Raw genomic sequence first — 16,699 nt, 5'->3', positions numbered from 1 at the left:
TGAAGTTTGTTAGTCAGCCATCATTTATGTTCCCCAAGGCAAGACTGAAGTTGAAGGTAACACGCTTGTGGGCCAAAACCCTAAATAGAAGTTGGGTGTCCCCTACATAAGACTGAAAGAAAGGCCAAAACCCTAAAGAGGAGTTGGGTGTACTCTGCATAGGACTGATCAAATATCTTATGTTTGTGAATAATGGACATAGGAGGCAGTATGTAAGCGTTGAACATAAATGATGATAATGGAGAGCCCTGAAGAAACCAGAGGTGACCGAAGGCGACACTGAAGTAAACGAGTCAATCTGAACTACCTGAGCACACTGCTGCCTTTTCAAAGCTATAGTCGTACATGTGTTCTGATTAATGTCGTACATCTAGCATAATTACTAGTCAAGTATCAAAGCTAACGAAAAAGGGAAATAAACAAAAATGAAACAATTGAACTAATAGTAATGCAAATGTGACAAACATACCACATAGCGTTACCATATTTGTTTTGTATTATACATACTACAAGCTTGTATAGGTGAGTTTGTTAAGTGAGGATGTGTAGCATACATGGTTTCACTGAATGACCAAGTGATCAGGTCTTGCTCCTCTTAATTATCCGATAATGCTATTCTCCAAAATTGGATTCCCTTTATAGTACACCTATCACCACATATATTCACATGTTTGTAAAAGAATGTGCAATATGAGCATAAACAAATTGTCAATCAATGGCAAACTCAGCATTCTCAACGACGCAAGATCCCTTAAATCCGGCATTCTCAAAGAATGTCATTATTAATGTATTCTTTATTGAGTAGATGTCATCGAAACTCTCCTGCATAATTTAAGCATACATTAAAGAACATAACTCGATGCCTCCAATAGAAGTACTGTAAAATGCATGAGTGGTCCATCAGCTTACTTGCAACATCCGAGCCTGCGCCAACTTCACTAACTCCCAAGCAAGCCACGAGGTCTCCAGTGATACTAGGCGCGAGGAACTGGCGTTTCAATTCATCAGAGCCGAACCTAACATAGAAAAATATTAACAAAATAGGCAGCTATTAGCTTCTTCAGAGACAAGGAAATACATGTGCAGTATTAGCATAACAGAACTGTACTTTGCCTTATTGCATTCTATGACGATAGGTTAAAATGTCGGTCATGAATAAAAAACATTTACAAATGCATCTATCAATACAAGCTAGATTAGGGTTCTCTTAATACAATTGGACTTAAACTATGCACAAAAGAAAGGTTAAATGAGTTTCGATTTTTCAGAGGAAATCCTTCAACTTCTAACTAATGGTTACATATTTGGACATAAATGTGTAGGAGCTACATTAACTATCCTTAAACTGATTGTCAAACATCTCATTATGGATCAAAGTGGACAATGGCATCCAGCTATTTTAGGATAGAGAACAAGGATTTATACTAGGGTCGACAATTCACACGAGTCTTGTGGATAACCCTCCAATGCTCACAGAAGATGGCATCCCTCTGATGTTTGGAATGCATCGTTTGTCCACCTACATATGCAGATTGTGCCTTAGCATGGTTGCCATTTTGTTTCCTTAGCCATTAAGGCTTATAAAACAAGGTTTCTCAAAGATGTTGGCTGAAGTGGTAATGAAAGTTCTGACATACCGTGGTTTTTCTATGTCATTGAATGGCCCAGGTTCAATGGGCCTGCAGTTGGACATGGAATGCACATCTTTGTTCAAAGCTTTATAGGGCAGGCATCAAATATTTGCTCTCTCCTTCAATACCCTGATAAGGGTTCCGAGTGTGTGCCAGTATGTATTGCAGTGGTGACCCAGAGGTGTTTCTATTTTGCAGCAGACAATAATATGCCTATGTAGATTCATTCTTTCTTATAGATGTTGGCAAGTCTCCCCTCTCAGAATCATTTCTTCAATTGGATGAGGAACATAACTTCAGATCTGCAGTTGTAAGTTATTTGACTCGTTAAACACTGCATTTTTCAATCAGCCTTATGAATAAACTATTTTAAAAAAATACAATAAGTGGCAGGGATTGTGCTACATTTCAATTGCCTGTAGGGTGGGTTCATGGAAGTAGATTTTGGGAGATGTGTTCCGAGGCCTTGTGTACAAGGTACATTGTGGCAGGGCTCTGATACTTGCAGGGCACTTGGCAGCTGCAGCAGCGGATTGTAGCAGGTTCTTGAATTTGCAGCTTTTTAAAAAATGTGTTCAAGGTGTCTGCCACACTTTATAGAATCTGCTCCCTTCAGAATGTTGGCTAATAGTTATGATGGTTGATGAGTACCTCCTGTCATGTGAACGCATATGTGTGTAGTCACGTTGCAACTTTTCATGTTCATCAAGTAAATGGTTGCCATTTTCTTTGCTTGGTCACTGTCAGAACAGCCATTGTAGTTAGACCTAACAGATGTACATGAGCTGGACGATTTTCTATGCATGGTGCTTCTTACAACAGCCAGAATTTCCTTACATGATCGGGCTAAAGGAGTTGGTCAACCTCCCTTCATCCTGACAATTACTCTTCAAACGGTGTCCACCCTGCAAATAAGAATTCCGCAAAACTTTGAAAGTTAACGCATTGTACTATTTTATTTTTTTAGTTTAAAGATTTTTATTATTATCAAATCATGCAACGCATAACATAGACAATTAATAAGGACAATCTACATACAGCATAGAGAAATAACAGTGAAATATTTAACTTTTAAGATATAACATAATACAGCCGAGCATGAAAGAATGATCATGAATACACAATAGAAACAAAAGGGGGATGGCGAGGTGCGCACTCCAGTTCCCAGTCATAAGATACCTGATGCAAAAGCAACTGGGTTAGATTCCAAAAACAATTTAACAAGTATTAAAAGGTTTGAATTACACAAAATGTCAACAAGTATTAATAGGGTTGGATCCCATCTGCTGTTCAGTTGCTCTGTAATAAATAATAAATTGAGAAAATAGCTAATTTAGCTAGGGTGTTAAGATATTAATGAACTGTGTACAAAAATCCCTAGAAAAGCCATCTGGTCCTTTTTAAGGCAATCGGGCGTCACACACCGGACCAGGATACTTGGTTTTATCCTGTGATGTGGCGCTCAATAGGAATGCTTTTTCTTTAATTTCAATGAATTCAAATTGAGCCGTTACCGACCCATCTCACACCCCCCTTTACAGATACCCCGGGTCACAATGGACCATGAACCAGGCTGGTTGGTGAAAATACAATATTTATATATTTTTAGAATTCACAAAAATCACACACATTTTTATATTGGGAAGCAATCACAAATGGGGTGATTACAATAAAAACTACTGAACTACAGTTGGTTAGCCTTCTACATAAACATATTCAAAGCACAATTGAATAGGAGTACTTTTGGAATCAGGATAGATAGCACCCAAGTTAAGGTTTCCCCCTGCAATGTTCCCTCAACCCACAAATAATCAAATCCTGAGTGGATGGAAGGATTTTAAACCCTTTGCAATGGCATAAAATGACACTCGGAAATTGACAAATAAATGATTAATGTGCGGTTAGATCTATGAGGCAAACATGATTTCCTCACACTAGCATGAATGTATAAACACTAACAATCACAAAAGCATACAATTCACATAGCAGATTGAAACGGAAAACCCAGTGCAGCCAATTCACACATGGAAAAGTTGGATTTTTATGGTTTGCAGTTTTAAATGTAAAAAAGGTTTTTTTGCAAAAAACGGGTGAAAAACACTGAATTCAAATGCGGTTCTTGGGCAGGGTAATAGATGCACAGCACATGGGCAATATAGGAGTAAAAGAAGGGTTTTAGGTGAAGAATTGAAAGGGATTTGGAAGGTAGAATGAGGTTCGTTTTTAGGAAAATAGAGCAGTGAAAAAAAGAATCGGTTTTAAAAATGACCAGCAGATTTTACTTCAACTAGATTTAATTGCTATGAAAAGAAGAATGGCACCCATGAATATAAAAGTTACACTGCAGTTGTAACCCTTCACGCAGTGCACCCTTTTTCTTTAGGGAAAATTAATGTATTTAATCAAAATATTGCTAATGACTTATGATCTATGCAAGACAGAAATTAAGAGAAAAGTGGCGCTAATGCTTGGAGATCAAGGACAAGATGCAGAGAATTCTGACAGTTGGACAAGTTAACAGGATATGGATAGGGTTGCTTAGAGAGTGGAACAAAGACAAAAATCAAGATGGGGTAGACTATGTGTGATGGGATGTGGATACTCACAGTGTGCTCTTAAATTTGGGATTAGGCCCAGTCAACCGGGTTCTGGACTCCAGGGCTCAGGTCACTGGACGGCAGACTCTCCTGGCAAAAGACAGCTGGGCAAAGGTCTGGTCACAGCACAGCGATGCCTCAGCGGGATGGAGCGGGTAAGTAGGGCAAGCAGTTAGTGGGCAAAAAGCCGCTCTGGTTTCAGGAGGCTTCCCAAAAGAATACCACAGCTTTCCCTCTGGTTATTGGAATTTTTAGATCTGGGGTCTCTGGATTGAGGCCTTGCTGGGATGGTCAGCAATGCTTTGGCCTTGCAGTGGAAACTATGAATCAGCTATGCTTTGGCCTTTGCAGGGGGATTTGGAATATGACAAGATGAATGTGGAAAATCAAGAACGCAGGCGCAGGAAATTCAGGAAAGAGTCTGTGTAGAGTCCATTCAACCACCCTTTACATAAAGCATGGTGACATCATAGAACTATATGGTGGCGCAGACTTAGCTGAGCATGCCTCTAAACAACTGGATTGGTCAGGCATAATGGTTTACGCCTTGCTGTCAGCTGTTTGGACCCTCCCACACTTACTTTAGCTAAAATCCAGTTTTGCCATAAATGGTGCATTTGTACAGTGGTAGCATTTTAACAAATTACATGAACAGGTTACATATTTTATGCAGCACATGACAGTCCACTTCTGCAGTTTGTAAGACATTGTTTCAGCTGTCTAATCATTTTTGGTCATTTTTAAGGTGAAATATTCGGCCTCAAATTCTATAACTTTATACATGTGTGTGGATTATCATTAGGCATATCAGCATTGAAATTAAAAGTGGCATCAGTATACTTCCCGTGGAATACCCAATTCTCTGCCATTTCTATTCACAATATGGCAGTGAAAGCTACAATGTCTTAAATTAAAACCTCCAAAATTACATTAAAGCTGTTAATTCTGGTTACAAAGATAAAAGTCTGAAAAATGTCTTAATAAAATAGCTGTTTAAACCAAATGATCAGCATTGTCCTCGAAATATTGTCATGCCTTTCCAGGCTGTCATGGAGTTTTTCTTTGAAGCTTCTTGTAGAAGTCACAGGGAGGTGTGATTTTCTTTTTCACATCCTCGTGTCCCAGAATTTCTATTGTGAGAGGCCCCTGCCCAGACGAAAGTGTGATGAGTATGTGGACTTTCTTTGTCTTGGTCAGTCAAAATGTTCCAACCTAGTAATTATTAGGCGAGTGGTTCCTTTTGGGGGGAGCCTTAGCTTAGCCAGCAGGGAAACACCTGTTCTGGAGCTTGCAAAATCCAGCCAATGCAGTTAAATTCCTTTTTTTTTTGTCCTGGATCAAAACAAACCTGTTGGATAAAACATCCCCTACATGTTTCACAGCAACAAACCCCTTTACATTGCTAGGCACAGACACTTTTTTTCAACATGGTACTTTTAAAACAGGCCTTTTTTTTTGGTTTGCAAAAGCCCATTTTTACATGTGTAAAGCCAGCTGGCATTTTCCTTGTAAATTCGGTTTGTCTCTTCCTTCTGCATTTCCACATTGTTTTGTGGCCATAGTTGGTTTCTTGTAGGCAGCAATTTATTTGAAACACAGATACACTGAAATTGACACGGGCCCAGAGCCAGGGCCTCTTTGATGCATTGATCTTTGATATTTTGTATCCGAGAAGGAAAGCTTCTTTTGATTCCTTCAGAACTGACCAACAGCCTGTCATTCAGGGATAATGCTCTTGTCTGCTGGAGCACAATGTCAATGTGAATGGGCATGACGGAGTCTTCTTAATAAAATAGTGTGAGGAGGAATCGGAGGAAAAAGCATCAGAGCGGCATCATTTTTCATGTAAATATTTCCCTTTTTCACTGGGAACAGTGGGTTTGCAAGCAGCAGAGCAGCACTGCTTTGATTTGCTTCTTTTGGATGCACCCCAGAACACACTGGCACCTTTCTCTTTGTGCTCGCAGTTCCAACTCGCCCATTTTGCATTTGGCAAGATGGTGCAGCCATTCTTTTGTCGCTGCAAGGCACAGTTTTGACACAATGGTGCCCCAAGCAGCCAGCGCAGCCATTTTGCTATTGACTGCCAAAGCGCAGCTTGGTTATAGAGAAGAATTCTGTTGAGTGGGTCAATGTAGCCCACACTAAGCCAGGCCGGGTCCTTGTCTACAGAAGTTAAAAATCTAAGAGGAGTAAAACAGCGATGTCCTACGGCCCCGGCCCTCTTTAATTATTTTTCCTGGAGGACATGCCTGATGCCTTTTTGTTAACGAGATCATTCCCCCCTAAGGTGGGTGGACTTCAGTAATCACGATTGTTATATGCGGATGATTTGGTACTTGTTGACCAGACCCCAGTCTGTCTACAGAGGCAACTCAACTCCCTTCAAGACTACATCAAAAACAATGGTCTCGAAATAAATAAGGGTAAAACAAAAACTGAGTTTTGGAACATTGACAAAGGTGAAGCATTGCTTCTCTTGGCACATAGGGGGTGAAACAATAGAGCATGTAAATTTGTTTAAATATTTGGGCGTCTGGCTAAGTAACTCCAGGTCAGAAGCTCCTATGTCAACTTATTTAATGGAAAAAATGGAGGCACTAACTAGCCAGGCTTGTGCTATAAATCGAAAGTTTGGTCGTTTTTTCATTCTTCCAGTTTTACGTTTCTAAAAAGAAAATGTTACATCAGCCATGACATATGGTGCTGAAGCCATGCTTCATATTGCAGAATCCCTGTGGACCCGACTTGAGGGTGTCTTTTGGAAGAGGGTCCTGGGAGTTCTATTATCTACCCCAATGGTTATTCTCCGCAGAGAGCTGGGTCTAACTTCTCTGAAGTGCATAGTCAACTGGAACAGACTGGCCCTATATGGGAAATGTTGCTCAACTCCAAGACCAGTAACCCTCGAGATCTATAGTGAAATGATGCAGGAGAACAGCGTATCATTGCAGGGGTGGAATTCACAAATGACGACATGCCTTGCTGAAATTGGAAGTTCGCTGGACCAACTGATGACAAACCCAACACAAGTCAAAGTAAAATTGAAAACTCACGATTAGATCCAAACCTTGGAAAGTGGAAATAATTATTGCTCTGTAGCACATTTACCCGCTGAGGGTCGTAAACTGAATGCTGTTTGCGCCTATCTGAAACAATTCCTGGATAAAAGAATCAGAGACAAAATTCATGAGGGTTTGTTTGAATCTTTACTTAACAAACGAGATTCAAGCAATAAGAGGCAAGTCCAAAGAAAACCACTGTCGATATTGCAAAAACCCCTCTGAAACTGAATCTCCGATTCATCCGATTACGGTGTGTTCAGCCTAGAAAGATATTTGCACAAAACACCTTGGACCACTCTTTTCAGATTTCATAATCTCAGACTTTTCATGGTGGTGGAATTTGTTAATACAGGGCAATAGAACAAAAAACATAATTGCACTAGTTCAATTTCTTGCAGAGGTCTCTGTGGAGAAAGGTCCCGTCACATGAATTTGATTTTATTTTTGTTAGGACTTTTAATTTGACTTTCTTCAAATTCTGTGTTTCTTTGTAAATGACAAATATTGTATTGTTGTTTTTATATTACCTTGTGTTTTTTTGCTAAAAAAATTGTTGATCAATTTTAATGCAATAAATAAATAAAAAATAAGCATGGGATTTAGTGGATTTGTAACGAACCTTAGATTTCCCATCCAAATATGGATCTACAATCTCGTTACAGTCCCCACATATGATCACCTTATTGGGGTTAGAGAGGAAAACATGGTTCTTGAGATTTGATCAGAAGGAAGGATCTGAGGAGGTAGGTCCATATACATTGAAAATAGTAAATTGGAAGCCATACAAAGTTTGACCAGTACCCATCTGCCTATTTCATCTGATTCATTTGCTAGTACTTGACAATTAAACCTTTTATTAATTAGAATTATGACACCATTCTTCTGTCCATTGGCTGCGCTCGAGAAGACCTGACCAAACCAATGACACTTTAGTTTAGCCACTTCAGCATTGGAAAGGTGAGACTCTTGAATACATGCAATGGATGGTTTGGTTCTATTTAATTGAGAGAGAACCTTCTGCCTCTTTACAGGGTTGTGTAACCCTTTAACATTCCATGTTGTTACATTGAATTCAATGGATCATAAAATATATAACAAGACTTATATAACCAAACTCAATACATAGCAAGTGTGACACATTCAGAATTCTAATAAGCCAAAATATATAGATCATCAATTGAGGAAAAGTGAATATCATATAAGCACTCTGGAGAGATACATAAGGAAGGATACGAAAGGGAAAAGGGGAGACCAACAAAAATAGCATGAAGAACATCAAAATTGAGTATAAGAGAACTTGAACAGCTGTAGTGGCTATGAGGAAGCGGCCACTCCCATTCATGCTGAGCAAAAACAAGAAAATGGGGGAGGAAGAGCCTTTGGGAAGACTGCTAACCCAGCGCCCGCTCCGAAAAATAAGATTCAAGGCAGAAATCAGTGGTAGATGTAACAACGTGAATAACAAAACTTTAGTAAACGGTCTGGATGTGTCCACATCTTCTTTCCTCTGATTTTGGATAAAGTTTCTCAAAGCACAAGGTTCTTGAAATGAGGATGTGTGCCCATTGAGGGTCACTTTCAGGATAGCCGGATGAATAATACTGTATCTTGCATTGAGTTGTTTAGGCGCAGGTCTAAAGGCAAGGAGTTCTTTTCTCCTGGCAGCAGTATCATTTGATACATCTTGCGAGATTAAAAGTTTCCTGCCATTCCATGCAAGGTGTTTTTAACTTTCTCCATTATCATGAGCACGTGAGTATAATCGAGTAATGCAAAAATCATTGTTCTGAGTTTTTGGGTGTCCTGACCCACGTTTGGACTATTATGCTGCAACATTTGGTGCTGTGGGCTTAGGAAATCCAAGATGGCGGAAAAGCCCACATTTGCGCCAGAATCCAGGAGAACCGTGCAGTTTTGCGCACACCAAAATGGTCCCCTGACCTGCCACCCAGCGCAAAGAAAGATGGTTCTGTTCAAAACCCGTTTTTATTAATGTCAAAAATTGCTAAGATCATGGGCCCGAAACCACCAAACAAAAATCCAACTATGGTTGAGTGTTTTACTTTACTCTACAACAGATCCACATCAATGCCATGTCAAGCAAGGATCATATACTATCAAGTAAAATCCTTTACTTTTGAAATGTATTAATTCAAGACAGCTGTCAAAAATAGGTGCAGTACCGGCATTTGACACTGACCGGCGCTGGTGCTCTATAAATCCTGACAGGAGAGCTGTCTTGCAGAACTGGGCAGTGAACAGAAGGGGGTCTTATGTAATTAAAAGTTCAAAAGACTGGCCTTTCCTGAGAGCTCTTAACACCCCAGAGACCCACACCAGGAGGCAGGATATCACATGGACCTGTTGATTGAGAGGGAGGGGACTTCCCTGCAGCCTGCTGGACCCAACACAATAGACCCTTGCAATTGAATGGGGTATGCTGATTTTGGGTGTGGACTGTAAACAGAGCTCTGCCTGGGAGGAGAGACATGTGATCCCTGACTCCCCCAGTTCCTAGGGGCGGGCCAGACATGACTGTGGATTCATATTGCTGCAAATATATGTTTAAGTTCAATGCTTCTAAAATCTTGTATTAAGCTCACAGAAATGTACAATTTGCAGATCATGAAAATGAAAAATGCCCTCACGATTTGAGCTCAAATTCCACTTTGTACGGTGTTCTGGGACTGAACCCCGCTAATTATTAATATTGCAGACACTGTTTTTAGGATGGAGACATAGTAATTTCCAGTGATATGCTCAGGGAAGGGGTGCAGGTTTGTGTAAATTTTGAGGAAAAATCAATATGGCGAAAGTCCCTAAAAAGCACAAAATGTTGCCATTTGTGAACCCAGGCTCTGAGGGGGATCAGAGTTGGGCGAGAGTGTATCTTAAATGAATCTGTGAAATGTGTATGTAATTTCAACGACGTGTGTATCTGGGAAACCTGTTAGTTATGAAAAATTAATTTTCTAAGTAAAAGCAAAGGGACGTTTCTTCAGTAGACTGTAAGACTCTTTCTCACTCTGACACACTATCCCTTCTCAAATCAGGTCACAGAGAATCCTTGACCTATCAAATCATGAGAGGGTTGGGCATGCAGAATGAGCCGACCCACCCACTTTCAAAACACAAAAAGACTGCTTGGACAGGCAAGACATTCACTTTTAATTTTCTTGCGGAGCGTTTTGCCAGACCACACAACATCTAGAAGGAACATCCAGAACTTAGACTCCAGATAGACTACAGAACTTAAAGCAAAGGCCTAACCCACAAGCTGAGAACTCTTCTCAGCAGGCCTTCAGAATCCAGCAATCCAACCAAACTATTCTATACAGCCGGGCGAGCTGTTGGATTCTTTGCCAAGAACTTTTGCCAGAACCGGTAGCAGACCCAGAAAGCAGTGCTGTATCCAGAATCCACTTGATCCAGGCCAGCAGAACCACAGACCAGACCGCTGTGAAGTGCCGACAGCAGAACCACAGACCAGATCAGACCAGAACCAGAGATCCAAACCTGCTGACCAGACCCTGACGGCCTATTTCAAATTCATAGTGTGAGTACTCAGCTAGAACTGTGCCACAACCAATCTCTTAGTCTAAAATAATCTGATCCAAACCATTTTAACCTGTCCAGAACTGCATCATAGAATCGTGTGTCCCTTCTCCGATTTTAAACCTGTAAAGTGTCATTTTGCCATTTTGAATCATTATTTCATTTCTGAAAAACTACCTTCATAAAATCGTTCCTATCTTTGGAATCGTAGGTGCTAGGAACTTTCACCATAAAGCTAAGATTCTAAGCTTTCCAAGAAGCCTAAAACAGACTTGCTACTCCTTATAGTTCCTCCGTAATCGCGATCGACGCACTCGGAAAAAAGTGCCGCGAATTGACAGTTTGCTTCATTTCAACCACGTGTAAAAATATCTGTCTTTTGCTTACATTACTGAATCCCGTTTTCAACCCGATAACCATCCGTGAATCATTGGTAGGGCTGACCTGAACTGATTTAAAGTATCTTTCACTCACCCTGAACCTCTAGAGGGAATTAAAAGCATTTTCAGCATATTTTTCACTTCATTGCCACCACATTTAAAAGGATCTTGTCTGCTTTAAAATCATACCTGTTTTCCTCTAAGCTCGCTGGGGGGAACTGCAAATTTGTATTGCATTTTGTATTCCTGAGAATTGTGTGCTCTCCTTCCATCTCCTTATCTTGCATAGGTGGGGAGGGAATTGTCAAAGAAAAAGTGATCCTATTATCTTTTGTTGAAATCATATCAAGTTTATTTCTGTGCTGCATTTTTCCCTCATTGCTTTCCTTTAAACCATAAAAGTATTTTCTGCTACCTTATCCTTCCTATACTAACTCCTCATGGATAGTAAAGAAGTGTGCTAGTGTCAGATTCCCTATTGTTGATCAACATTATATTCATATGCCTAAGTGTGATATCAAATATAATTTATTATAAAAGTGTGATATATATATATATATATATATATATATATATATATATATATATATATATATAGATTAATTTTTCCAATAAATCTTTTAAATTGCAAAACAAACCTACTTCATGGCTCAGTGAGGTCAGGGGGATTCATAGAGAGGGGTGTTATACAAGGGTTTATCATCCAGAGTATAACTTTTCATAAAAATATATAAATAAGGGCTTCCCTTGGGCGTCCCAGACAAGGCACTGACTTAGTGGGATTGCTTGGTTGGAGTCACTTGACAGAGTGGGCTATTGTTGGAGCCACTGGACGAATATGTAGACGTGGGTGGTTCAATTCGATGGGCTGTTTGGATATTCAGCTTAATTGATGATGGCATCTCCAAAAGCTTCACTAGAAGAGTATTGACGAAAGAAATTGGGTCATTCCCCTCAACACCTTCGTAGAGGCCAACAATTTGTTGGCTATTTCTCCTGTTTCGATTTTTGAGGTTTCTGTAGGGATTTAACAGTGCTTTCAAGTTCTTGGACTCTTCCTGAAATGTCTGCAGCACTGCTTACCCTTTGATCAACTTCCAAGATTCTTGCCTCAAAGGTAGACCACTTATCAATTTGCTGTAGTTTATTATTTATCGCCTCCATAAAAGGCTTGAATGCTTTGATTTGAGCAAGTATTGCTTGCATTGTATCATCTAATGTATCCTCTTTAGGCGTTGGAGATTCACACTTTGGTCTCTTGTTTGGAGTGGTGATAGGCGTCTCTTTGCCTTGAGATTTCTTAGATGCCATACTGAACATGGCTTGTACAATGTTTCACTATTTATTTGAGCGTAAGTTTTCCTTATTTCTGAGATTATATCACTTTTTCTCCAAGTACTTTGGTATTATAAAGCTGAGATCCTAAACTGTTATTTTCAGGTTTTAAATGCTTTCAGTTATTGAGTGAAAGAACCAACAAAGAGCCCACAGATAGACTGCAGAATCAGAAGTACGAGCACTCTTCTCATATACCTACTCCAGAAGTAACCAAGTATCAGCAAAAGACTAAAAAGTCTCAAGTTCCTAGCTTCAAATTATCCAACAAGTGACTGAGTGCATGGCTTTGAGGCCTTGAGAAGAAGCAGCTACTTGATTAGCTATAGCGCATATGGCTCTTGTATGTTTATTTTAAAAGGAGGCAGTTCTCAATTTATTTATATATATATATATATATATATATATATATATATATATATATATATATATATATATATATATATATATATATATATATATATATAATAAAAATATGAGGATAATATGTTGGCTTCCAAGCAGCTGGCAAGAAAAACCTTAGTAGTATTCCAAAATAGTACCAACAAAAACCTGTGTTTGCTATTTTCCTAGGAATTAGCGTGAAAAGCATAACCTTTAAATCAGCTGAGGAGCTGTTTGCTGAGTGAATATCAACAGTGCCGGGTCCGTGTTGTGAATAAAATACGCTTCCCTTGCACTAGCGAGTCCTCTCGCTTGCGCATACCGAACAGCTGACTAGAGCATCGGAGAGCGCGTCACGGGCAATGTTCCGTCTAAGCTGTACGCATGTGCGCTTGTCCAACTTCCTTATGGGTGCCGCTCAGAAGAATTTTAGCAGCGCACACAGACAATTCCCACCTATTCAACTAAGATTTAATAAGGCACTAGCCACGGCATGTACCTAATATTTGCTTTCTCCCAAAATGAAGCTAAATTATACTAACTATTCTTGATATTCTGGTTTAACCTATTGACATTGCCCTACTATGCAAGCTTGACCTTAAAAACCTAAAAACTCTAAAAGTAGAATACACCCGCACAAGGTTAAAAATGAATATGAAAAAGTGTCTCCATGAACAGAAGATATAACTAAGATATGCCTGCACATATTAACTAAATTATCTTCCCTCCCCACCCAGGATCCTATTCTTGCCTCTTCGACACATATAGAGTATGACTCGAACTCCGCCCAGCCCACATTCAGATATTACCAGACAACCTTAACTCTGCATACCTTAGCTCAGCAAAAGGTTACGAGACTTAGATACAAGTCTTGGTTTATTTTATAATATGAATGACGTTCAAGCACAAGAATGTATGTTACTCATGATGCCTTAGTAAAAGCATTACCCACATTATGTAACCAGAGTGTCCTCTCAAATATCGGGAACTGACTGTAAGTAAGCAGGCTACTAGGGTATTTAACCTCACCCCATGCTGCCTATTCTTTGTACATATGTCACACAAGCCCTTTGAAGAGCCCCCCTTGCAAGTTAACGCATTAAAAAACTCAAATATTAATTTGCCCAGGATTTTGAGTAGACAAATGTCATGCTCAGTGTCTCCTACTTTTGCATTTCTAACATTGCCCTATGATTGGAGAGCAACCATGCAATATTTACTTGGCCTGGAAGGGATAATTGGTAGGGACTCTGCCTGGCATTATTGTTATATAAAATATATAAAATGAGGGCAACAATATTCAGATAACTAGAATGCTTTTCACACAATCAGCAACCTTTCAAAATGTTCAGAGTTCCATGGGGGATAGACCTTAACAAATTATATGTTAACTCGCTCCTATACAAAAATGGTTTCACTGAGCACTTGTTGAAACCTACACAACAATTGAAAGGTGGGCTATGTTGCAGACAATCTTGTATGCTTTTCATAGTAATTGTGCACATGCATATTTATGACATTTCCTTAAACTGCACATATCATCATCATGAGGCTTTAAATTGGATTTGCTTGCAAAGTATTGTGGTTATGCAAATATCCCAGTTAAAAGTTTTACTTCTACACTCCCTCACTTTTTACAGAGCCCTGTCAACTAATAATGGAGGCAAGCACAGTCGCCCGGCAGGGGAACGGGTGCAAGGGAACAGGAGAACACTCCTTTCGGGTGAAGAACAAATCAGCAACTTTCAAAAAACAAATCAGATGTTTTGGCAGTACACAGTACAGTGAAGGAAATGTTTGGTTGCTTAAGGATAGGAAACTATAGTAATAGCCTAGGAAACGGCACCTTCTATTTCTTTCTATGCTCAGCTGCTGAGTACTTTCCAATATATTCATGGGTTTGCATTTATTGCTTCTAGCATCCCCATACAACTGATAACAGTGAATTTCAGAAGAGGGGTCCCTAGTTAAAGAAGAGGGTACTCAATATGTTGTAACTGTGAGCATTGCTGCTATTGACTGAAAGGGTAAATATATGTGATTTTCTTCAACGGGGCGCCAGAAGAAACCTTGTTGATTTTTGTCTAGGCTATGGTGATCAAGGGTGGGCAAAACTATAGGCTTTATTATGTGCCCTGTACTTTCATTTACTATGTTAGGGATACAATCCGGGCTTCGATACGATTTTACTCCATACTTGCAATCAAGAGATTTTTCAGGGATTAAGAAAGTAATTGGCTTTGCCAGTAGGGATATTTCATGCTTATTAAAATATGTTCTTTCCCCTTAGAATTCCACTTGAGATCAGGCCGTAATATTATTCAAGTTCCCACAAATGACACAGCTCTGCTCGTCACTGATCGAAAAGAGATCAGTGGACATTTGTGCGTAGAAGCAGGGTGTAGATTCCTATATGTTCATGGTTTCCCATTTGTGTTGGGTACATTGCCCTGTTTTTAGTAAAATTGTGTATACCTCCTAGCTGTAAGGCTGGTTTTGAGTAAATGTCACAACTCGCAGAACAAAATATTGTGGATAGTAAGCAGAGGCCCAGGAATTCAGCTCATCATATTCTGTGGTGCAGTTATTCTGATGCAATTATCATCCTTACATAAATTATGAGAGTCATTTTCTCCTGGCCCTTGAATTACTCCATTAAAGTGACACATGAACTCCTATTGGCATGTTTTCCGACACATTCCTTTCAGTTGCAATTATTCCATTTGCAAAAATTGCATAATGTCTGAATTTTTTGACAACCATATCAGTGATTAGCAATACTTGTTTTTTGTAATAAACATGAGTTTTTGTCCCAATTGCATTACACACTTTCTGCATTGTCTCTGAGCGGTGTTGACAAACGAATAGCCACAACTAAACCTCCTGTTTATCCTGAGCATGCAAAGCTTTTTTGTGCATACACGTTTTTTTCTCTGTGCAGGAGTACTTTTGGTAGGTACTATGACATATCTTGAAGTCTTGGACTGGTTGATGAGCTCTCCTTATAATCACATATAAAATATTTGATTTTTTGCCTATATGTTTGGAAAAAGAGTTGTAAAATTCTCCTTTTTACACTAATTTGTAAAGAATTGCGGTGGTTGAGAAGGGGAACTTTCATTCCAAACTCTTCGGAGATGGTATCTCACTAACTATGCATGCTCACAAAGTGGCTTACATCGTTATTCAGTTGCACACATGGAAAAAAATGTGCGCATGAAGGCTAATCACTTCCGCACTTAGGGAAAAATAATTAGAGGGAACATTGGTCACGGGACCTCCCACTTGGAAGGCCAGCCCCTCCTCATACGCGTCTTACCGTGCTAATTGACACTCTGTAAAAGAGCCTCCCGGACCACTAGGAATGCAGGAATAAGACGGCAGTATGTATTATACATAAATTACGAATGTCATACAGTTTTAATGACACGAAAATGAATTTCTGAGCGGGAGCACGCTCGCCAGGTGTCCATCCCGCAACAGCACTTAGCCACGCCCCCAGCATTGTACTATTACATCACATTTTCAGTTAAAAGGGGGCAGAGGTTTCAAATGGCAAAAAAACAGAAGAAATTGATAACTCTATAGGAAAATAAAACAAAGCTTAAATTATACAAATTCTTTTGAATTTCTAATACATTGGCATTCCAATCTCCTGGTAAGGGAATGGCACGAGAAACCTCCCAACCTAACTGATACATTAGCAATAAACGGTGCAATTAATTCAAGATATACACTTTTTCATGAACCTA

The 16,699-nt window shown here is 39.5% G+C and overlaps 1 protein-coding gene across 1 annotated transcript in view; it reads right to left on the bottom strand.

Moving 5' to 3' along the window:
* Positions 1-16,699, bottom strand: part of LOC138569976 (probable acyl-CoA dehydrogenase 6) — a 908,321-nt gene that overhangs the window by 397,415 nt on the left and 494,207 nt on the right. The window contains exon 4 of the mRNA XM_069648472.1: positions 910-1,016. Coding sequence (XP_069504573.1) covers positions 910-1,016 — 107 coding nt within the window. The remainder of the gene's footprint in view (positions 1-909; positions 1,017-16,699) is intronic.

This window comes from Ambystoma mexicanum, chromosome 2q (assembly GCF_040938575.1).
Source record: "Ambystoma mexicanum isolate Mex_15411 chromosome 2q, UKY_AmexF1_1, whole genome shotgun sequence".
NCBI lineage: Eukaryota > Metazoa > Chordata > Amphibia > Caudata > Ambystomatidae > Ambystoma > Ambystoma mexicanum.
Note: the sequence above shows the minus strand (reverse complement) of the source record. Positions and strands in the feature narration are given on the sequence as shown.